At 38.5% G+C, this 24,764-nt stretch overlaps 1 protein-coding gene across 1 annotated transcript in view; it reads right to left on the minus strand.

Annotated features, from left to right (window-relative positions):
• Positions 1-17,381: 17,381 nt before the first annotated feature.
• The window catches only part of LOC124289402, a 50,870-nt gene continuing 43,487 nt past the window's right edge, over positions 17,382-24,764 (minus strand). Inside the window, 2 exon segments of the mRNA XM_046726024.1 lie at positions 17,382-21,529; positions 21,531-21,694. Coding sequence (XP_046581980.1) covers positions 21,179-21,529; positions 21,531-21,694 — 515 coding nt within the window. The 3' untranslated portion in view covers positions 17,382-21,178.

Consider the following 24,764-nt stretch of genomic DNA (forward strand, 5'->3'; position numbering starts at 1 on the left):
TCAAATCTGGTGAAATGCTGTTTCTTATACAAGTCCACATATTAACAGTAAAAGATAGCGTCCATGATGTCAAGCTACAAATTTGTCCGTTACCAAGCCACTAAGAGACCGAGAACAGTTGGACGCTCATGGTAACAGTCATAAAAATCTCGTGTCAAACACCTCTCCCCTTTACTGCAGTGGGGTTTACCTTGGTCTGTGTAAGTGTCCTGGGGACGCCAGGTAATAAATTCTGGGGGTACATGACATTAAATGGGGGCCAGGGGTGACTGCTATACCAACAGGAAATATACCTGGAGCACGTGTGTTGCCTTGTGTTGTTATACATGGAAATTTCTTTGAACATTTAATATGGAGGCACTGAACACTGATGGTGTTTCTTATTTGGGTGGGGTGGGGTGGTGGTGTGGTAGCCTAGTGGTTGAAGCGTCCGCTCATCACGCCAGAGACCTGGGTTCGATTCCCCACATGGGCACAATGTGTGACAGCAAGGTCATTTCACTGTTGAGCTGGGAGGCAGTGGAGTGGCCTACTAGTTAAAGCATGTGCTCGTCACACCGAAGACCTGGGTTCAACTCCCCACATGGGAACAATATGTGAAGCCCATTTCTGGTGTCCCCAGCCGTGATATTGTTGGAATATTGCTCTCACTCACTCACTCTTATCAGGGATGAAACATAACATTAACATCCTATTTTTAATAGTTGCAACCATTTCAATATCCATCCATGCAGTGGCCTTGCGACTGGAGTAACTTACTAGGGATCTTGTCACACCCAGAATCTCCACACACCATCTCATAAAACCCTGCCATGTGACTAGTGTTTTAATGTAGCATGTAATTGAAGGAGGTTGTACATGTGACAATACATAAAGACATAGCAGTGAGTCAGTGGTCGGGTGTTTACAGTCTTCTGTAAACTCTGCTGTGTTATGGCTTAAAGCATACAGTGAAGTCCAATGTTCACCCAGTGGTGTAGAAAGGGCCTTACTGTACACTTTGTATGTGTCCTTTATATGGAGATGAATGCAGAGCAAATATAACCCATAAAGGTAACAGGCTAGGCTGGTTTGCTTGTATTTGTAGTAATGTGGTATGACAGATTTTTCATATGATCTATATATCTTAAAAATTGTTCCCATTTCATATCAGAAATATTAATTCTGATTAGTCTTGAAATTTTAGATGTATTTGGACATGAGTATAACAGTGCAAGATTAGATTATCAGGGAGTATTGTGTTCCTTCAGAGAACCATTGTGATTTGTGGTATTGAAGTAAGACTCATTCTCACATTTGATTATTTCTGTAAATTCAAAAAAAAAGATCCTGTTGTTCTCATGGGGATATTCATGTGAATAGGTAGATCTGGCTGTTTACGTCAATCTTTGTAATGTCAAGTTCAGTGTAGTCCCATCTTAACCTGCAAATGCAAAATTATTGGGACTGCAATTATTGCCTTTCAACTTGTTAACCCTTAACCCCAAACTAAAGTAATTAACCCTTTTTACTGCCCTCTAAGTGCCTATATTACTTTAACTTTGTAAGTTCTGATTAAATGTGTTAAGTTATTTTACAGTGGAAAGACATCTTCTAGTTAAAATATTTCTCTATCAGTATATAATGCTATGGTACATAAGATACCCCATGAAAAAAATATTCTCAATACAAGTCAGATTGTTAATTTAAGTAGCTTTTAAGTGGATCACAGTGTTTTGTTTCAACTATTCTCATGTTGGACTTCACTGAAATGGCTTTGATTAGTACATTATGTTATCAGTTTCTTAGATGTTTGGTTGTTTTATTATTTTTTCTGAGGTTAAATATTACTGAATCTCACAAATGCAAAATACGTGGCAATTATTTCTTAAAATGGTCTGAATAACATATTCAACAAATTTACATGAGAACAAGTACTGATTATGAGATTTGAGGAAATCATTTGAAAACATTTCATGTGTTATATCATCTCCTTTACCCCATTTCATACTACTTCACGAAGAAATCATAATATATTCCCCATTGTATTGTATTTTATTTAATTATAACTTTTGTATTTTTATCATCTGTACATAGTTCAAAGTAATTATGATATTTTTATACTTTCATAATTCATATTTGTTTTATGAATGTTTTGAATGTTTTTTTAATCTTCCTTTCATTGCTGTTAAGGGCTGTGGGGTAACAATGGGCTAGTCCAGTAGTGGGCAAAGTGGTAGCTTGTCACGTGGAATATCTGGGCATGATTCCTAGATAGATACAGAAGGTGAATCTCATTCATGTTGCTGAAGGACACAAAAAACTCACTCATTCATTCATGTTTGCATTGTATACAACTCAAAAAAGTTTTATTTAACTATAACCATGCCATGACACAAGTAATGTCAAGTAAGCAGGTGATCCTTAACTTTTTTGAGTAGTATAAATCCTGTAATCAATGCAGAGGCCTTGTGCCCTTCTCGTGGTAAATAATCATGCATGCTGTCACAACAAATAAAATTATATAATTTATTTATATTTTTTAACATTGTACATTGAATGGGAGTGTGTTCTGCAATCTGATTGGTTTGAAAATGGTAATAACAGGGTTATTTACTCTGGAATTTTCTCGTAATTTGTCATTGCATATGAGCAATTTTCTTGTTAACAATCTTTCTTTTTTCTGCTATCCTGTGCCATTTAGTTTGGTACAACAAACCAGATACAAAGTAAGGAAATATTGTGTATATCAGTAGTTGATATAGTGATGTCATCACATGCCAGAGTGATGTCATACCATCTCACATATGTGAGAGTTGGAGCAGAGCATTACAACAACAATACTGAATACTTTGTTATTTTATGTATGTCCATGAACAGTTAGCTGTTCTGTATTTGGGTACTGTATGTTGATGGCTTGATCTATTTGTAAAAATCAAAACAATGTTATACACTTTTGCATAATAAAACAATCATTGAATGCTGTATTGTTTTTGCTTTTTTATTATTTGTGATCTTTATGTTCACTGACTGACTGACTGACTGAGTTTAGTTTTACGCTGCTTTTAGCAATATTCCAGCAATATCACGGCGGGGGACACCAGAAATGGGCCTCACTCATTGTACCCATGTGGGGATTCGAACCCGGGTCTTCGGCGTGACAAGCCAACGCTTTAACCACTAGACTACCCCACCGCCCCTTTATGTTCACTGAGTCGATGGGATAGCCTGTGTGGTAAAGAATCAGATGAACTCACTCTGTGAAGAGAATACTCCACATACTTTTACTCCATGGGTGAATCGACGTCTTCACTATCAGACTTCACATGGTCCACATGTGTTTCCGACACATTTTAAAACTACGATGTTAACCCTCGCTCATCTTTAGATAAAACACTTATTGGAGCTCAGGGAAAGAATACAGGTCGCAGCAACTGTTGAAAGATGTGATTAAATAGGTTGTGTGGTATGGCTGATTACATGACCCAATAGCATAGACCGATGCTCATCACGTCAATCATCGTACTTTCCTATCCAGACTGGAATGTTTAATCACCTGCCATGAATAGCTGGAACCTGTTGAGTTAGGCATAAAACAATCATGAAACTAAAGATGTTTTAATTGTAGCGTATTTTATCTGAATTTCATTAAGGAGTGGATGTTGGGGGTAGTGCTGAAACATCACACTAAGTTAGGCCCTCTGTCCATGTCAGCAATCACCTGGCATCCATGTAAACAGTGTAGGAAAGATGTAGAAAATCTAGCCTGTCCACAGGACTGGCAGGTCAAATTTTTTACCAGTCCTGCCAAAATCTAGCCTGTCCTCCAAATATAAATAAAACACCTTCGCAGTAAATATTCAAAAAGGTTATAATCATTATATATATGTCATTGGTTTGCTAAAATTGACCCGACATGAGGACGGACTAGATATTTTTTTAACCTGTCATCCACAAAATTCACCCGTCTCGGACGTTGGGACAGGGCTATCTTTCCTACACTGATGTAAATCATGTAAGTAGTGTAGAGGAAAACTATGATTATTCCACAATAATTAGGAATGTTCATATTTTTGTTTTTTTGTAAAAAAAAAGATTTGATGATGGGGGCCACCCATTTTTGATGATTGGGGGCATCCATTTTGTTCTCATGTACTAGGGGGGGTCATCAATTTTGTACATAAAGAATTTATGCATTATGCTTAAAAGTTATGGGAAAGGTGGGTGATTTTGTACATGACATGGGGGGTGGGGGTGGGGTCTATTTGTACATAAATGTTTGGGTGTTCATTCACATTTTACATGCTTCTCCATAAAAATCATCATCACCCCCTCCTAGCCATGAATTATGAACACTCCCTTTTTCCACAGCTCCATTTTTCTCTCGACTTCTCAGAGGACAACTGGAACCAATTTCAATAACGAATTCAATTTCAGAAATAGTTTAAAGCCAGACCAATGCATTTTAATGTTTTACAAGCCTTCACCAAAATTAAAACAAATCTATACCCACATAGGTATTGCTAAAACAAACCATTCCAAATCATTATACTATTCACACTTCACTAAGGATCAATCATGGATTCAACAGAAAACTATTACATGGGGTCTGATTTGGTTTAAATATCTAAGCTTATTGTAAGCATGGATCCTAGGTTTCAGTATGTCACTGCATCTTGTGGATCCCATACCTGCTATTGACAGGTGTTGTTTATTTGTCAGTGACTCATTCCATGATTTGCAAAATGGTTGATTGACGCCATGAAAACCATGTTTATGGTTACTTGTGTATCAAGTGCATAAGGTTAGCTGAAAGTGGCTGTCTGCCTAAATAGGGGTTACTATAGTATTATTTATCCAGTTTTAAATGGATACAATTTCAAATTATAAATCTATGTTTAAGTAAAGTTGTGAAATTCTGTGATCCGTAGCAAAGTGTGAGTAGTATATATGGCATACATTCATTTATTATACTGAATTATACGTATCAGGAGGTTTGTTTTAGAGACCAATCTCAAACTACAATTATGTTACCTCCTGTTTTTAGCAGATTGACCGACTAACCCAGGGCAAAAAGATACTGGTTTGTTGGTTTATCTAAAGGAAAACTTGTATATTTATTTCACGATTTAGTGTCACCTGAAAGTATTTTTTCCCAGTTAGTCACTGAGGAAGTTTTGTACATCGAATTGCTAAAACATTCCTGGGTAATTACATTTGTAACAAAGTAAGCTCATTGCATGACTTCCAGTCAGCTTAGAGAACACTCTGTACTTGACCATTGGCCAAACTGTCAACCATGCTGTTATAGCTTGTTATTCCATGGCCTCAACTTGAACCCTGGTCAGCTGACATAGAATGAATTACTTCACACTGCTGGATGTCCAGGGGGGTCACCTCTAATCCCAGTGGGGGATCACGCAGACACTTAACTGACCGACTGGACATTGCAAGCATATCTCCATACATTAGATACCAAGTGAACACCATAGCTCTGGGTGTTGTCTACAAGCTGACATGTCACAAGGTAGTTAAACCAGACAATACGTCTTTCTGAATAACATCTACAGTCAAATGTGATTCACTTAAGTCATTTATACAATGTCCGAATAGTTTAGTCCTTTTACAAATTGAATGAACAGTCTCTCCATTTATTTTGACTGCTACAAAATTATCAGGAATTTTAAAGTGTCCAAACAAACATTACAATAAACATGCTAGGATTAGTAGCCCCAATTTAAAAGGAACACACGTTGACTTACATTTTCTACAATCCTATCATTTCAGTTCTGGTTGATAAAGTTATTCATCAACATGTTTGGAATTCAATATCATAATAAAATAAATGGACATACCTGCAGTGAATTTGTAGAATAACTTATATACTCTGCTATTTTGTAATCTCCTTACTTGACATTTACAGTCACTTTACACAATGACAGTGAGGTATGCAACATGAAAACACATAGTCAAGTCTTCAGCTATATGAAGGCACCATACAATTTTCTGCAGAACAGCATTCCTTTGGCATGTGAGTTTGAGCAAGTTTGAATCCAAGATTTGTTTGATTGTAGGTACACTTGGTTGGTTGTCGGTATTACAGCAGGATGGTGTAGAAACATGATGTATCACATATATGTTGGTTCTGTATCCATTGTGCACATGTCAGATCTTTGCTTTGCCTTGATTTTCAGTCTTTATTTTTTTCAGATATCAAATCCTGTTTTGATACGAATATGAAAACCAGCATTGTCCAGAGAAACCTAACTGGTTGTTTTTAAACTGATGTACATACTGGGTTAGCTACAAAACAAATCAATAAATAAAATCCAAAAGAGCGCAGAACAATTCTTGATTTCAGAGCTGAGATATCAAGACTTGAGGACTCCTGTATATTATATTTCTAGCGCCTGGGAGACAGACCAGGTTAGGCAAAGTTGGACACGGTATTTCCACTCTCTGCCTTAGTAATACTGGATATCTGGGCACAATACAGATGTTAATCTCTACACAGAAGACACATGATACAGACAATATGGGAAACATTCCAACAGTACACCAAGATATCTGTATGTGATCCTGCTCCAAGTGGACATGGGGTCCCAGGTGATATATGGACTGGGAGTTTCCTTATACTTTATGTATGAGCTAAGTAGTGTATTCATCACTTGTGGGAGTACATTGAGAGACAGTGTAGGCAGTGAGTGTGGTATTAGCTGACACCAGCCAAGTCGGGCTAATAAGGAGATACATCATACTGGTGATTGCTGGTTTTACTGGAGGGAGGTCACTTGACATTGTCTTGTGTGATGGATTGTTGTGGTATATCATTCTTTACAGTGTCATGTTGTTCTGGGTGGGAACAGGAACAGTGAGTGAGTGGGAGAGTGAGTGGGTGTGAGGGTGGGTGGGTTTGGTGGTTGAGTGAGTGAGTGAGTTTTAGGCTGCTTTTAGCAATATTCCAGCAATATCACGGCAGGAAACACCAGAAATGGGCTTCACACATTGTACCCATGTGGGGAATTGACCCCGGGTCTTCTGCGAACGCGAACGCTTTAACCATTAGGCTACCCACTGCCCCTTGCATGAGTAAGAGAATGAATGAGAGAATGAATGAGAGAATGTGTGAGAGAATGGGTGAGAGAATGGGTGAGAGAATGAATGAGAGAATGGGTGAGAGAATGAATGAGAGAATGGGTGAGAGAATGAACGAGAGAATGGGTGAGAGAATGAATGAGAGAATGGGTGAGTGTGAGAAGAAGAGACAGACATGGGTACAGTGAAGGTAAGTAATTTTAGGGGGTATGGAGATTGAGGGGTCGAGTGTGGTTTAGTGAGTGAGCACTTGAGTGAGTGAACATGTAACATAGCAGTATATTGTGGGTGAGTAGTTATGAGGAAGGGGTGGATATATCTCAGGGAGAAGTAGAGTGTGTTTTAGTTAGTTAGTGAGTGGTTCAGTGAGTGAGTGTGTAACATAGTTTGTACATTGTACATACCCTACGACTGATGCACATTTCACTGATGCACATTTCAAACCTGAAGCACATTTCAAACCTCACTCACTGACTCACCTAGTCCTTCATATGCTGTGATAAAACTGAAGCACATTTCAAACCTCACTCACTGACTCACCTTGTCCTTCATATGCTGTGATAAAACTGAAGCACATTTCAAACCTCACTCACTGACTCACCTTGTCCTTCATATGCTGTGATAAAACTGAAGCACATTTCAAACCTCATTCACTGACTCACCTTTTCCTTCATATGCTGTGACAAAACTGAAGGACTGTTCACACCTCTCTCACCCACTCGCCTGGTCCTTGAAACACTGTTGAAACCAAGGACTACTGAGCCAAGTATGGTGACCAGCTTGACAAACAATATTCCAAAATAGAGTGAAGCTGGATCATTCCTTCACTGACTTTTATGAGACACCTCAAAATGTTCATTTGTTTTTTGGTCCAGTACATAGGTGTACTTCACGAGATTTATCCACCAAAAAAACTACATCAGTTACCTCCCTTTAGGATTTTATCAGGGTTGTCTCCCTTCAGGTTCAAGTTATTCTACTGAATCATTCGTGAAGAACTCGTGTTATTCCGGGAGAAGCCGACTTCTTGGAGGTTACAGAAAGAGGCGAGTGGTGACGAATGACTACTGAATATTTCATAGGGATAGTAAGCACATGTCCAGTATGGGGATTGTATCTGACTGGTTGTCTGCAGTATTCTGTGAGAGTGTGAGTGAGCACTGTATCCCAATCACGATTAGTATGATTAGTATTGCTCAGACTCATCTATCTGAGTGAACTTTCAACTAATTGTTATCATTTAGGGAGAGAATTAAAGCCCGCATGTAACAAAATCACTTTCTTCCCATTCAGTGATTAAACACGAACATTGGCTGTTTATGCTATGTAATACCTACTTTTCGGGATTGTTGAAATCTTCCAAAACATTGCACACATGCTTCCATCTTTACTTTTGTATATAATTACTTGACAAGCACATTAATGTGTCAACTGTCTCCGTGGTGTAGTGGTTACAGTGTCCGCCTGGAGAGCGGATGGTTGCAGGTTCGATCCCCAGGTTCGATCGCAGGTACCGTAAAAATATGGTACTTGTTGGTCCCTGCCTGCCTCGGCATTATTGGGTACAACAAGGACTGATCAGTTTGGAGTCAGTATAATGTGTCTTAGTGGGGTATTCATGCTGAACTGCACGCATGGTATCTCAGTGGGCTAGTACTATAAAACACGCTTAAATCTGGGCTAGTACAAGCAGCCACACATACACATGCATGCACGTCATCATATGAGCGAAATATTCTTATGTACGACGTTAAACCCCATTTCACCTCACCTCACCTCACCTTAACGTGTCAGTTCCATTACAACATAGCATCCTGCTTGTAGGCCAACATCGCCCAGTCAGTTAAAATCCACATTTGGATACTCAAAATATCCCTATCAACTTTCAGTAGTATATCTAAGTGATGTATCAGTTGTGGTGGATTTTTAAAAAATGTATCACAAAAGTTCACAAATTAGGCTGACTGACTGAGTTTGGTTTTACGCCGCTTTTAGCAATATTCCAGCAACATCACGGCGGGGGACACCAGAAATGGGCTTCACACATTGTGCCCCTGTGGGGATTCGAATCTGGGTCTTTGGCGTGACGAGCGAACGCTTTAACCATTAGGCTACCCCACCGCCCCACAAATTAGGAATGGACCTAAGAGAACTTTTCTTCCATGTCTCATGGCTTCAACTTGCATGTATGCTTTTAACTGAAGGCTTTGATTTATTGCACTATACAGAAGGTACATATAAAGGTTCTTTTTCATTCAAGTTGTCATGATAAAATCAATTAGTTTTGTTTGCGTCTGACAGGTTTGGAGTTGTTGCACTAAATCTATGTTACTTCCGACTATTTATCATTTAGGGACACAAACAAAGCACTTGTGATTAACTTGACGACATACCCTCCTCCATGCTGTTTGTTGTGAGAGACTTACATGGGTATCAGGTCTCGCAGCACGCCAGTGCTTGTTCATCTGCAGTGTCCATGGAGCTCTACTTACAGACAGGAAACTTATTTTAGGAGTAAATGAGAATTAAGGGGTGTCTTTGTGTTTCATTAAAAAAATACATTAAAAGGTGGATTGCCAAAACAAATTGCAGCTATAGGGGAACCGATGGGGAACCGTCAAGGGGGTCATGAAAAGTGACACGTTTATGTTTAAACAAAAACAAATTTTAAACTGGAACAATATAAGGAATTTGGCATTTATTACTAGTTTGTTCTTCTCCTTAGTTGTCATGTGCCATAGAACTGTACTGATTGTTCTTCTCCACAGTTGTCATGTGCCATAGAACTGTACTGATTGTTCTTCTCCACAGTTGTCATGTGCCACAGAACTGTACTGATTGTTCTTCTCCACAGTTGTCATGTGCCACAGAACTGTACTGATTGTTCTTCTCCTTAGTTGTCATGTGCCACAGAACTGTACTGTACTTCTCCACAGTTGTCATTGTTCTTTGTTCTTCCACAGTTGTCATGTGCCACAGAACTGTACTGATTGTTCTTTAGTTGTCATGTGCCACAGAACTGTACTGATTGTTCTTCTCCACAGTTGTCATGTGCCACAGAACTGTACTGATTGTTCTTCTCCACAGTTGTCATGTGCCACAGAACTGTACTGATTGTTCTTCTCCACCATTGTCATGAACCACAGAACTGTACTGATTGTTCTTCTCCACCGTTGTCATGAACCACAGAACTGTACTGATTGCTCTTCTCCACCATTGTCATGAACCACAGAACTGTACTGATTGTTCTTCTCCACAATTGTCATGAACCACAGAACTGTACTGATTGTTCTTCTCCACAGTTGTCATGTGCCACAGAACTGTACTGATTGTTCTTCTCCACAGTTATCATGTGCCACAGAACTGTACTGATTGTTCTCCTACAGTTGTCATGTGCCACAGAACTGTACTGATTGTTCTTCTCCACAGTTGTCATGTGCCACAGAACTGTACTGATTGTTCTTCTCCACCATTGTCATGAACCACAGAACTGTACTGATTGTTCTTCTCCACCGTTGTCATGAACCACAGAACTGTACTGATTGTTCTTCTCCACCATTGTCATGAACCACAGAACTGTACTGATTGTTCTTCTCCACAATTGTCATGACCACAGAACTGTACTGATTGTTCTTCTCCACCGTTGTCATGAACCACAGAACTGTACTGATTGTTCTTCTCCACCGTTGTCATGAACCACATAACTGTACTGATTGTTTTTCTCCACAGTTGTCATGTGCCACAGAACTGTACTGATTGTTTTTCTCCACAGTTGTCATGTGCCACAGAACTGTACTGATTGTTCTCCACAGTTGTCATGTGCCACAGAAATGTACTGATTGTTCTTCTCCTTAGTTGTCATGTGCCATAGAACTGTACTGATTGTTCTTCTCCTTAGTTGTCATGTGCCATAGAACTGTACTGATTGTTCTTCTTCTTAGTTGTCATGTGCCACAGAACTGTACTGATTGTTCTCCACAGTTGTCATGTGCCACAGAACTGTACTGATTGTTCTTCTCCTTAGTTGTCATGTGCCATAGAACTGTACTGATTGTTCTTCTCCACAGTTGTCATGTGCCACAGAACTGTACTGATGGTTTTTCTCCACAGTTGTCATGTGCCATAGAACTGTACTGATTGTTCTCCACAGTTGTCATCTGCCACAGAACTGTACTGATTGTTCTCCACAGTTGTCATGTGCCACAGAACTGTACTGATTGTTCTTCTCCACAGTTGTCATGTGCCACAGAACTGTACTAATGGTTTTTCTCCACAGTTGTCATGTGCCACAGAACTGTACTGATTGTTCTCCACAGTTGTCATGTGCCATAGAACTGTACTGATTGTTCTTCTCCACAGTTGTTATGTGCCACAGAACTGTACTGATTGTTCTCCACAGTTGTCATGTGCCACAGAACTGTACTGATTGTTCTTCTCCACAGTTGTCATGGGGCCCAGAACAATACCGATTGTTCTTCTCAGTTGTCATCGAGCCCAGAACTGTACCGATTGTTCTTCTCCAAAGTATTAGTTGTCATGGGCCAAAGAACTGTAGTACTTGTTCTTCACAATTTCCATGGGGTCCACACTCAACTGCTTGTGTGACTCCATTGGAATGGCAGGTAAGACCATCACTTGATTAAATGTTATCAAGTCTGAAAGGATGAGACATGGCAAACATACAATGGCCGTCTGCACAAGACTCTATTATTCAAATGTCACAGTGACATATCTTGTGTATTGGTGGCTCTTGTGAACAACATCAGTCACTCAGGCACTTTTCTATACAGGCCTAACTTCCTTCTATAAAGTAACAAATATATCTTTTTAAAAAATACCTCACACACTAAACTTCAAGTCAGATCTAGATAGTGACACCATAACAGACATTCTGCTCTCTGTCTCTCTGCTACCAGCTCATGGACATACTTACATTGAAAAATACAACACTTTTATGACTAAACTTCTCCCTGAAAGGACCTCAGTCATTCTGGTATGTCTTAGTAGTGAGTGAGTGAGTTGGGTTTTATGCCGCTTTAGCAATATTCCAGCAATATCACAGCGGGGGACACCAGAAATGGGCTTTACATATTGTACCCATGTGGGGAATCGAACATGGGCCTTCAGCATGACAAGTTCACGCTTTAACCACTAGGCTACCCCACCACGCATCTTAGGAGGGAAAATGTATCATGATGTTTGAACTGTTCCAAATATTATTTTCAGTACTTCATACAATTCAGAAATCGGAGTATAAAGACTCCTGACAAAAGAAATCATAAAATAATTATTTGATTGTCACTGAACACTTGACTATCTTAATGACAAATACAGTCAGTCTTGCAGATAGCTCACCATACCGTAAATGCATAGGACGCTTTGGTTCAAACAAAATGATTAAGCTGAATTATTTCCCTTCTCAACATGTAAGAGCAGGTGCTTGCATGTTTTTAAGAACCGCCTCTCTTAAGGAAACAGGAAATGCTCATAAATTGTGATTAAGATAGCTTGAGGCATACAATTTGGGACTAGGTAGTACAGCATTAGACAACATGAGATTACAGATTGAATACAGATTGACATTGGTGAGGTCAGATGTCACCTGCTCTGTCACAGTCAAAACTGTTCATGATGCATGTTTCTTGGGGAGAAGTTTTCCGCAATCAGGATAAAGTGGCGTAGCCTGATTTACTGCAAACACCTTTCCTGGTACCTGTAGGGCATGGCTGATGGGTGTTTTCGGTTGTACGAGCTTCCTGCTGAGAGGATCGTGTGTGTGTTTGATAAGCTGTTGTTGTTATTGTGTTTAGAACAGCCGTCAACAATAGACACCAGGACATGAGAGAAGTCCATTACGATAAACTGCTGTTCATCACGGCTCATTGCCTTGTTCATATGACATGGTAACAAAAGGAGGAATTTTAAAACTTTTGCCAGACCAATTTAATTACTTCTGTTGCATATTTGCCAGTTACTTTTTAGTTATATTTTTTTAAATACTGTACACAGATATATTCAACCTTTCATATAAAACAAAAATTATTTCTTTTCTTTGTTATATGTACTTTACCTAAACAAAACAACATACCATTAGCAGAGATGGACAATCACCATGTCGGATTCATTACAAACAGTTTTATACTCATTCTTACTAAAGGAGACTTCAATTAACTTAAAGAAAAACATACTTGCAAACCAATTTTCTATTGTTATCTTCTGTATCAGTGCAGGGCGGTGGGGTAGCCTTGTGGTTAGTACGTTCGCTTATCACGCCGAAGACCCAGGTTCCATTCCCCACATGACTAGAATGTGTGAAGCCCATTGCTGGTGTCCCCCGCCATGATATTGCTGGAATATTGCTAAAAGCGGCATAAGAAACTACACTCACTCTCACTCTGAACCAATGCTGGAATCTTGCTGAGAGGTAGAACTTGCATAAATCTCTGGTGACTTCTTAGCTAGTTAGTTCTTCTGTAAATGATACATCCTTTGGCTGACCGGCATGGTTGGACATGGCCATGAGGGTTTTAGGCAGAGACACATAATAAAATCTTCTTTATAAATCTAGTATTTTACACAAGATATGAAATGTGTTGTAGCTGGATATGACCAATGTGTAAACCTTTCAGTTAAATATTGTCATGGCAGGTTATTGTAAGAAAGCCTTTGAGGTGCGATGAACTGGGGTTGAATGTTGCGCTCAAGATTGTTTCACAGGCATGAACATGTGTGGAACTGCTAGTTCTAATCCTGGTTCATACACTGAGATACCATGACACAGTGTTAACACTGATACCCCAGACACTACCCTGTGCTGGCTAGCGCTTGTTATATCCTTCAGGGCCAACAACCCAGCAGCAAACAAATAAAATTGTTCAGTCTGTGGGTATATTGAGGGAACTGAACCACTTTCCATTGAAACTCAGTAGATCCTGGAATCACAAATGGGGGACATAACTCTGCAAGGTCAAGTTGCACCCACGAATTTCTGCGCTGCCTTATGTGATGCCAGCCAGACTTACAAATAAAATAAATGCAAGCTATATATGTCATGTAATATTTATTCACTTACTTTATCAGTATTTCATACATATTACAACAAAATCAAAAGTCAATCTCAAACTTCATACCACTTACATTATAAGCACAAATAATGCTTGTGAATATTTTACCTTACCTTCTTAAACAATTATGATTCAATCATAACTTGACAATTGTGTGAAATTAACATAGCATATTTTACATGAACAATTATGTTCATAGTGAAAAATACAAATTGTAATTTAAGTTTTGTATGAGTAACTGAGTATGTTCTTATAATGTACATCTGTAACATCAAGCACTGTCTGGATTCAAACAGCTGTCCCACACGAAACATGAACATAAATAGTCAACTTATGTACAGGAATAGTATAAAATGTCTGGATAGAATATATATTTACAGTTTTAGAAAAATAAGGTCTGATATAAAACATGTTCACAACCTCTGTCTCAGCCCAACAACTTGTGATGACCAGCAATGATGATACTGATTAGAAATGATGATGCAATGACCAGATGATCAGCAACAAAGATGCAATGATCAGCAACAATGATGCAATGACCAGCAACAAAGATGCAATGATCAGCAACAATGATGCAATGACCAGCAACAATGATGCAATGATCAGCAGCAATGATGCAATGACAGCAACAATGATGCAATGACCAACAACAATGATGCAATGACCAGCAACAAAGATGCAATGACCAGCAACAATGATGCAATGATCAGCAACAATGATGCAATGACCAGCAACGATGATGCAATGATCAGCAGCAATGATGCAATGATCAGCAGCAATGATGCAATGACAGCAACAATGATGCAATGACCAGCAAGAATGATGCAATGACCAGCAAGCAATGATGCAATGACCAGCAACAATGATGCAATGATCAGCAGCAATGATGCAATGACAGCAACAATGATGCAATGACCAACAACAATGATGCAATGACAGCAACAATGATGCAATGACCAGCAACAAAGATGCAATGATCAGCAACAATGATGCAATGACCAGCAACAATGATGCAATGATCAGCAGCAATGATGCAATGACAGCAACAATGATGCAATGACCAGCAACAATGATGCAATGACAGCAACAATGATGCAATGCCCAGCAACAATGATGCAATGACCAGCAATAAAGATACAATGACCAGCAACGATGATGCAATGACCAGCAACAATGATGCAATGACCAGCAACAATGATGCAATGACCAGCAACAATGATGCAATGATCAGCAGCAATGATGCAATGACAGCAACAATGATGCAATGACCAACAACAATGATGCAATGACAGCAACAATGATGCAATGACAGCAACAATGATGAAATGATCAGCAACAATGATGCAATGACCAGCAACACAGATGCATTGACAGCAACAGTAATTGCGATTAACAGCATCAAAGATGCAAAGAAACAACAATGATTCAATGACAGCAACAATCATATCATGTAGCAACATGATGGGGACACTTATACAGTATTGTAGTATCATACAAACACGTTTTGCATATTTATTCTGTGATTGGCCTGCCAAAATATCCATTTACAATCCATAAAGGAACATAGAAAGAAAAGAAATCAATAAATGTAAGGGAAAAAATAAATGTATATTATTCTTTTCTGGATGTACCAAACTAAAGTTTAGTAGCATAATGAAAATATTTAAACTGAAAATATTTAAAACATTGCCTTTGCTGCAACACTTATTTCAATATAATTTGATACGAAGTTGACTTGAAATTAACGTTGATAATTTTTTTGCAACATATTTAAATTTCATTGTTCATCCTGAAAATGTGCATCTGGGGAAACGGTATCTCAAAATATATCTGTTTATGTAATGATTACAACCATGACTCTTCTATAAGTGCGACGGTGTGAGAATCATCCTGTCTGTAACACAAGTACACTTTGTACCTGGAGCATTGATCAGCCAGGCAACAAAGCCTGACACTCACAACACCAACCTGTAACAAGGCTGGTAACTAGGGGCTGCATTTCACATAAATAAATCATGGAATGTGGAATACCTGACACCACACAAACAACTTCCGTGGCACAAAATGGTAAAATATTTAAAAAAGGGTTTCAGACTCATATCGTTCATTATATATGACCGCAGCATTGCCTGTAATGATCCCCTTGGAATGCTTATGCAACACCAGCGCTCAACGTAATACTCTCCCCCGAAAAACATACATTCACACTCTCACACTGATGTCTGTAGGCTTGTTATTTTTTTTATACACTAGCATTTTGTACTCATCAGACAAAACAGCAATACTTCAGATAAGTTATTTCACACTATCGAAGACAAAAATGGTAATTTTTCATTGGCACCAACATGAAAGTTCTCAATGACACTCTCAACCTTTTAAATTTGAATAATTTGCACTTTCTGCCTAATGCCACTTATTTCAGGATTCTTAGAAAATCTTTTATAGTTTTATAAAACACATCCAATATTATAACCATTTATAGCTAACAGAAATTGCCATGTAACTTGTGTTATGAAAACTAAAGTAGATATATAAATACAATCAGTACATAAAATTTAATAATAATTTAAAATACTGAAGCATCATAAAAATATTTCAATAAACGGAATGAGCTTTTCTTTGAGAACCTGCAAATATTATTACTATTATTGCACGTCTATATATTTAAATGGGTTAAGGATATGTCTTAACCAGCTGTCATGAAATTCCGTTCTGTGAAATGTCTTCTGTAGCGCACAGTTCAATAACCTAAAGGTTGGATATACAAAAGGTTGTACAGCACAGATCAAAGCCTCAGTACATGAATATAGAATATTCTGTTGAAAGAATTCAAAGAAAATCAAACAAATATCAAATAAACTATGTGATAGTATGCATGAAGGTCTGAATAAACAGATGGGACAACAGATCTTGGAAATAGCAATACAACTTGAAAGAAATAATTTGAGGAAAATATTTATGTGAAGACTATGAAACAAGAAACTTTTATTGATATCAACAATTGTGAGTTTCAGTGAATCAGTCAACTTCACATCACACTCTAATCATATTCATCAAGAATGTGTCACAGAATATTTACATAGAGACATGATGAATATATGACATTTATATGGATAACAACTTCATTTAATTCTTTATACTTTAAGCCACACTCACTTACTTTGTTGCTATCCATAAAAACATGTATTCATGTTCATCCAACTTCTAAATGTCTTTCAAGAACTTTAAAGACATGATATTTTGACAATAACAATTTCTGTGTTAATTTGAATGACTTGACTGAACGAGTCACATTATGAAGATGTAAAAAGTGGCCCTGACATTAAAAACAATACAGGAGATATCCATCAATGTTTCATGCTGTTAAATCATATGCTTTGACAATTCTTTTTACGATTATGATGAATGTACGATGTTAAGGTGACTAATTCTTTAAAACTTGGAACAGTTCAGCAGAACAGGCAATACTTAGCAATTTATTTTCACACATTCATCACTAAAATATTATAGACAAAAGTCATTTTACAATTGATTGTTTTTCAGTGGATTCCTTTGAGATTTTATTAAGAGCATGACCTTAGATGTCTGAAAATGAAACTACAGAAAATATGATCTTAAATTCAGTCAACTTTATCCCCACTGTTCAGTTTCAAATGATGAGTGAACCTTTGAATGATGAGCAATATTCCAGCAACATCACGGCAGGGACACCAGAAATGGGCTTCGCACATTATACCCATGTGTGGAATCGAACCCGGGTCTTCGGCTTGACGAGCAAACACTTTATCCACTAAGCTACCCCTTAAAATGATGAAACAAGATCACATGTTTTGAAACTGCTTTGAGTCACCAATGTTTCAGAATAATAATCAACAAAATATTGTACTACGCAACCACTGACCTGCAGAACACTTGCAAGCAATTGACGATATGAGAAAAATATTACATGTGTTAAACAAGCACACACAATGTTGTTCATTCACAGAAACATACAAATGTGTGAAAATAATGAAAAGTAAATGTAACAGACTGAACTGATGTTTCTTAACAAGAGAATATTCAATATGATTCAATATGAGGAAGTAAGCAGCTGGTGCTAAAGACATAACCATAATGCTGTCCCCACTCTATTCACGTGAACAAGCCAACGATGCATATCAATACAGAGTAGGCACAGATGTGGTGCATTCATATGAACACATGAACATGTCAGCTCACAATAACCACAGATTGACAGGCCGATATCCTGGTATATTAATGGGACTGAATTCAGTACACGAGAAATTTAAAAATACTGAAATCGTTATACATTAATTATATTGATATGACTTGACCATACTGGCTTCAATGTAATAAAAAATTATAACCAAAATATTCTTAAAAAGAAACTGTGCATAAGGATGTAACATAGCATTTGAACCACCCAAATGAAACATCGGTAATTATTTGAATGAAAGCCAAAATGACCTTTAATCTGAGGTGAGCTTACTTCACTTATATGTTAACTTGGAAAACTGTTCTGTATGCAGATACCTACATATCTGTCAGTATTTTGAACATTTAACAATAAATCTGTTTGGTTTATGAGTTTTTCATATGATCTTTTCAAAATTTTCGATTCAAGACCTGTTAACATTGCCAATCAATACATATCCTTGTATACTTGTAAGGCACGTATAATACGATCATTTAACATTGTCTGCCTGACATTACCAGTCCAATCAAGGAAGAGGATATAGCAATCAGCAAATTGTCCAAGGCACTCGGGAGAAATCATACAAGACTTGAAGGTAAAGGCTGACGCTATAACTTCTGGATATTATGTTTACCAAACAGACACCACTGGTGTAGATCAGAAGGCAGGCTTTGTAGAAAAGATACACAAAGAATCAGAATATACATAATAACAGAATCTCTACAGAATAGTAATGTCGTTGGATTTAGAAACAAAAGTTTCCTAAAAACTAAAATTGCAAATGAACTTCAGTGGGATCAAGCAAGGGTCTATCATATATCCCTACCTAATTACCATATTTCTTGGGAAAAAGCAACAGCAAAACAATTAAAAGTGAACTCAAAGCATAAAACTGACACATCAAAACGGTTAGCCCTTAAAAACATGTTCTGCAATTCATGAGAATCTGGCTGCCCACTACTAGTTCAAGCCTGGACAATATTCATAGGTTTTAGAAGGCAAATTGCATAATTTGAATACGAGCCAATCCCTGGAGATGAACCAGAAACAAGAACAAGTGACAATCAGACAGCAAGAGTCACACAGATTATTATATTGCCAGAATACTCCCTGCATTATTCATCCTTCTTCTGACTCCCACATTCATATTCCATCACAACTGCAACACTACCAGCCCTCAAATGTCAGGGTTTGGCCTTCGTGGGAGACATTATACTTATAACATCGAATTGACACGTATGGTACATATTCCAGCTGACAGCTCCTTCCATGCTCAACCTGGTGCCAGGTGGGTGTGCATATTTCAGTGCATCAATGACCACATGCATCATTTCATGATGTCAAGTGGATGCATGGTGTTAAAGTGAGTGAGTTTTGTTTTACGCCGCTATTAGCAATATTCCAGCAACATGATGGCGGGGGACACCAGAAATGGGCTTCACACATTTTACCCATGTGGGAAATCGAACCTGGACCTTTGGCATGACCAGCGAACGCTTTAACCACTAGGCTACCCAACCCCATGGTGTTAAAGTATCAGTCATAGTGAAGTGAATATTGCAGCTGTTATTAATCCCATTGTAAGTAAGGTATCTATATATTGCTGAGTCAAATTAGTACGTAGTTTACAGATAATGTAAAATTCATTAAAAACATCCCATTGTCTATCAGAAGGCGACTGACAATACAATTCTGAGGTAAAAACAAAATCAGATATAGCTACCAAGTTTCACTTGTTCCAATGTGCTGGGTATCATATGTTTGATAAAATCTAAATCCCTTTGTGAAATATTGCCATCAAATTACCATGACTACTACAATAAGATAATAAAACTTTGGCTAAAATGTTTAGGAAAGTTGTAGTATTTTGAATGTCTATAAGAAATAAAACTGTTGCTTTAATGAAACTTTTAAAAACTTTTAACAAATCTAAAAACTTTAACAGAGAGTGAAACAATAAAACATTTTTTTAACAAAAACACTTAAATAATTTGTTAAAACCTGTCTCATATATCGCTCTCAACCATTCTTGAACATAAGATATCTTAATTACATTTATCAGATGCTGTGTATATAAAAGCCCTAATTCTAACATGTTTTACTTAAGAGAACAGAAAAGGCAAGCTAAAATAAAAAGACACAGAAGGTAAAGTCTTCAAACAAAACATTATCTAAAATAACGTACCATTTGTACACAAAATATTTCAAAGAAATCAAAGACATGACCACATGCTAAAAGTACATGTGACAATGACGATCATTTAAATGAAACACACACACACTTAAAAAAAAATGTTGACCTTGGGGTAAAGGAGTCAAAGTTGATCATATGTATTTCATCTTGAATGCATACAACACAAATGACTTGTGGAATAATAATAATAATAATACAGTTTTCATTCATCCTTCAGCGCTGACACAATATGAACACAATCAAGACACACGGGAATGTTGGGTATAGACTTGCTAAATGTATCCACCTTCCTATACATATCAAGAAAACCAGATTCTGAACAGCTCATGATTCACAAAGCTGTTTGAAATCTTTCTGGTTCTTCCGATGAAGTGGTTTCCTCCATCGACTTGGATACATTGTCCGACACAGCACCGGAGGTAATCTCATCAAAGGTCTCAAGAGTCTGCTGTAGTTCTTGGTCAAGCGCGTCATCTTTTGGTTGACCGTGGCTGGAAGACTCGTCCGAATTGTTCGTATTTGACCCATTTGTTCCTCCACTCACTGATGAGCTCTGACCTTGAATCACAGACGATTGTTCTGGGTTTGTTACTGTGGTTTGATTGTGAGCAGACGCCAGACTAGCAGCACTACTGGGAGTTTCAGGACTTGCTACATTTGATGACCTCCCTGTAACCAAGTCTGATGGTGATGACGCGCGCTCAGTATAGAGTCATCAGATGGAGTCCTATCTATGCTAGCACTGTTTGGTTCCGACGACTGACCGACCTCTGACCCTACACCAGTCGGACTGACATCGGGACCAGCGAACGAAACATCACCACCGGGTAAATTGTCTCCCCTGTCATTGTCATAACTGGGGTCTCTGGGTAATGGTGGGCGAACAGGGCCCCTACGGCCCATGGTACTCGCAGTTGATCTGTATGTCGGTGGCCGCGAGTTGGGCTGATCAGAGTCTGGCGGGAAGGCAATATGGATTCCTGAGTGTATAGTGCTTGTACGGGGATCTGTACGAGGGTGGAGGGGAGTTTGGAAGACTTTCGCCATTACTGCCAGTCTGCTGCAAGTATTGCTGTTGTGCTAACAACAGCTGCTGTTGGTACTCCTGCATTGACGCAGCATACGACGGTGGTGGACGACGGTACTGGAATTCTGGGTACATCACACCTGGAAGAAGGAAAATATTATGAGAGCCACAGTAAACTATTGGGATCTACTGCTGCCTAGAATAGTGTATAAGGCAAATCCAGACAGAGCAGATCAATGTAGGGGGACAGTCTATAGTGAAACCAATGGATATGCCAAGGATCTACAAATTGAAGGTCAATGAGGGCTAAAACCCATAGTGAAACTCATGGGCATGGTTTGGTATGGTTCCGAAAAACCAAGATGAAAGTAGGATTAACAACAGTTAACAATGCAAATAAAAAGAAATAGAATAATTTTAGGAAAGCCAACATGCAGCTTGTATTTTTCCAAATTTTCTGTAACATGTATTACCTAAGACATGTAAAACTGAATCTTAGACGGGTGGGCCTACTGCATGTATCTTGCCTTCAACAGATATGTCAAAAACTGTTTCAATCTTGGTAGCAACTGTCACAATTGCCATATTGCTTGCATGGCAAAAACAATTCTGACAATATGTTGCAAGCAACTTGTATAAACTGGGTTACATGCACAGCTTGTGATTTTCCCTGTTAATTTTTGCTGGCTTGTTTTACTTTCACCAAATGTCCTCAGTTTAGTGATTGTTAGAACCAAGTGTGATACCTCATTCGTTTTTCATAATATAACACAACATTGATCAAAGTAAGTCAACACAGTGCTGCATATGTTATCATTAAGATTATAATTGGGTCAATACATTCTTCCAAAATCAATAATATGAATAAGCCTTGGTAAGATCAAACTTGTTTACGATGTGTGTGCATGTCCTTGGAACAGTAGAGATCTGGGATGCTGAGGTCCTGGGCCTAGATTTTCGAAGCTCTCTTAGCGCTAAGATAGTCGTAAGTTAATGTTAATGTATGGCACTTACGACTATCTTAGCTCTAAGAGAGCTTCGAAAATAGGGCTTGACGGACGGTGGCGTAGCTTAATGAACACTGAAGAGTGAGTGAGTTTAGTTTTACGCTGCACTCAGCAATATTCCAGCTATATGGCAGCGGTCTGTAAATAATCGAGTCTGGACCAGACAATCCAGTGATCAACAGCATGAGAATCGATCTGCGCAATTGGGAACTGATGACATGTGTCAACCAAGTCAGCGAGCCTGACCACTCGATCCTATTAGTCGCCTCTTACAACAATATTTTAACCTGGACCTTCACGGGTCTCACACCGAAGACCCTGGTTCAATTCCCCACAATGTGTGAAGCCCATTTCTGGTGTCCCCCACCATGATATTGCTGGAATATTGCTAAAAGCAGTGTAAAACCATACTGATAGCTTGATGTTTAATTGCAAATGTTAGAAACAATCAAACTCCGACAATTCATGGTGGATGCATGACCTAGTACTTCCATCACAATGAGTTCACTCACAGATGTCTCCTCTTGTCATCTTTTCCTGATGGAGGTCTGTAGTGCCTATCACACAACGACACAGAACAATACCACTGTAGGAGTTAAAGTGTGGGTTTATGGACATAGAAGATCACTCATTCACTCATATCTCTGAGTGCCCTTGAAAGCTTTTAAGCAGGACATCCAGCTAAGGTCAAACAAGCAGCTAAACTACATGTATACCCATCTCATCAAGATTTAACAAGCAGATATGTAACTTGAACTTAATACTACATCATGCCTTTCTGTCTTCTGTGAGTGAGTGAGCTGAGTTTAATATCACTTAAAAATGGTTCAGTTATATCATGGTAAGTCATCAATATGAGAGAACCCATATGAAGTGAGCGAGTTTGATTTTAAGCCGTTTTAAGCAATAGTCCAGTAATACCACGGCGGGGGACACCAGAAATGGGCTACCATGTGGGGAATCAAACACAGGTCTTCGGTGTGACAAGCAAAACCTTTAACCACTAGGTTACTCCACTGCCTGAACCCATATGAAGGGGTAGTGTTGACAGGCCAAGACATTATGGAAACATTATGAAACTAACAAGCAGGCTGACACTGACAGATACATGATGACCATGAGACAAAACTGGGATTCATACAACCAGCAGATCCCGGCACAAGTCAAGGATGAAACCAACACACCATTATGCATCCTAGACCACTGAGCCACCCAGATAATCTTTTGTGTGCAAAAACAGATTTTCTGTTCTACAAATTTCCACCCTCTTCAAAATAAACATCATAACTTGTACATTATTTTAGAAAACACATGCCAAAAGAATGAATTGTTTATCTCACGGAACATCTTGATAATATCAACAGAATGATATGAGAATCTTAAAATCAATAATCAACTCAATCTGGTCTTAATCAATAGTCAAACACTAATTAGTTGTCAAGAAAACAGTTCCTCTGAGTGTATGCTTGTGCTCTGTAAACTGTGAAAGGTTTACATCGGAAACAGTAAATGTTGCAGCAAGCGTTGGTCACACAGTGATGACACAACAGCGTGAGACCCGAGTCGGCGATCACGACATCATTATATCCTTCAACAGTTCACCCTCCCAGGAAGCAAATACTTAAGCTTGTAGCAAACAAAGATGATGGTTCGCAGACACTCTCGACATAACAGTCAGAAAAACTTTTCTCTGCTCATGTATGCTCAGTGGAATATTCACTGTCATTGTCTCGTGGACACCTGAAAAGGATCATGTGTCTCGGTTGTAATTACCGTCATAGTACTGAAACCTACATGCATCTGATGCTGTGAAACAGGACTCTTGGACAATTACGTTCCTTACATTCAGCAGGTTGTGTGTGGTGTCCACTGAAACCTATGACAATGTCAGTCAGCTTGATGATTGTTAATTTGAGAAGTCAGTCTAGTGAGACCTGAGAGATATTTTTATCTTTTTTTGTGGAGACTTTGGACATTTCCAACTTTCTGCCAATGGTAAAAAATGTGTCAGTCCTGGACAAACCTTGATTATGTATATTTTTCTGGTGATGGTAAATTAGTGAGTGAGTATGGCTTAACACCGCTTTTAGCAATATTCCAACAATATCACGGCGGGGGACACCAGAAATGGGCTTCACACATTATACCCATGTAGAGAATCGAACCCGGGTCTTCGGTGTGACGCTTTAACCACTAGGCTACC

This window comes from Haliotis rubra, unplaced genomic scaffold (genome assembly GCF_003918875.1).
Source record: "Haliotis rubra isolate DU_JTF1 unplaced genomic scaffold, ASM391887v1 Scf44, whole genome shotgun sequence".
Taxonomy (NCBI): domain Eukaryota; kingdom Metazoa; phylum Mollusca; class Gastropoda; order Lepetellida; family Haliotidae; genus Haliotis; species Haliotis rubra.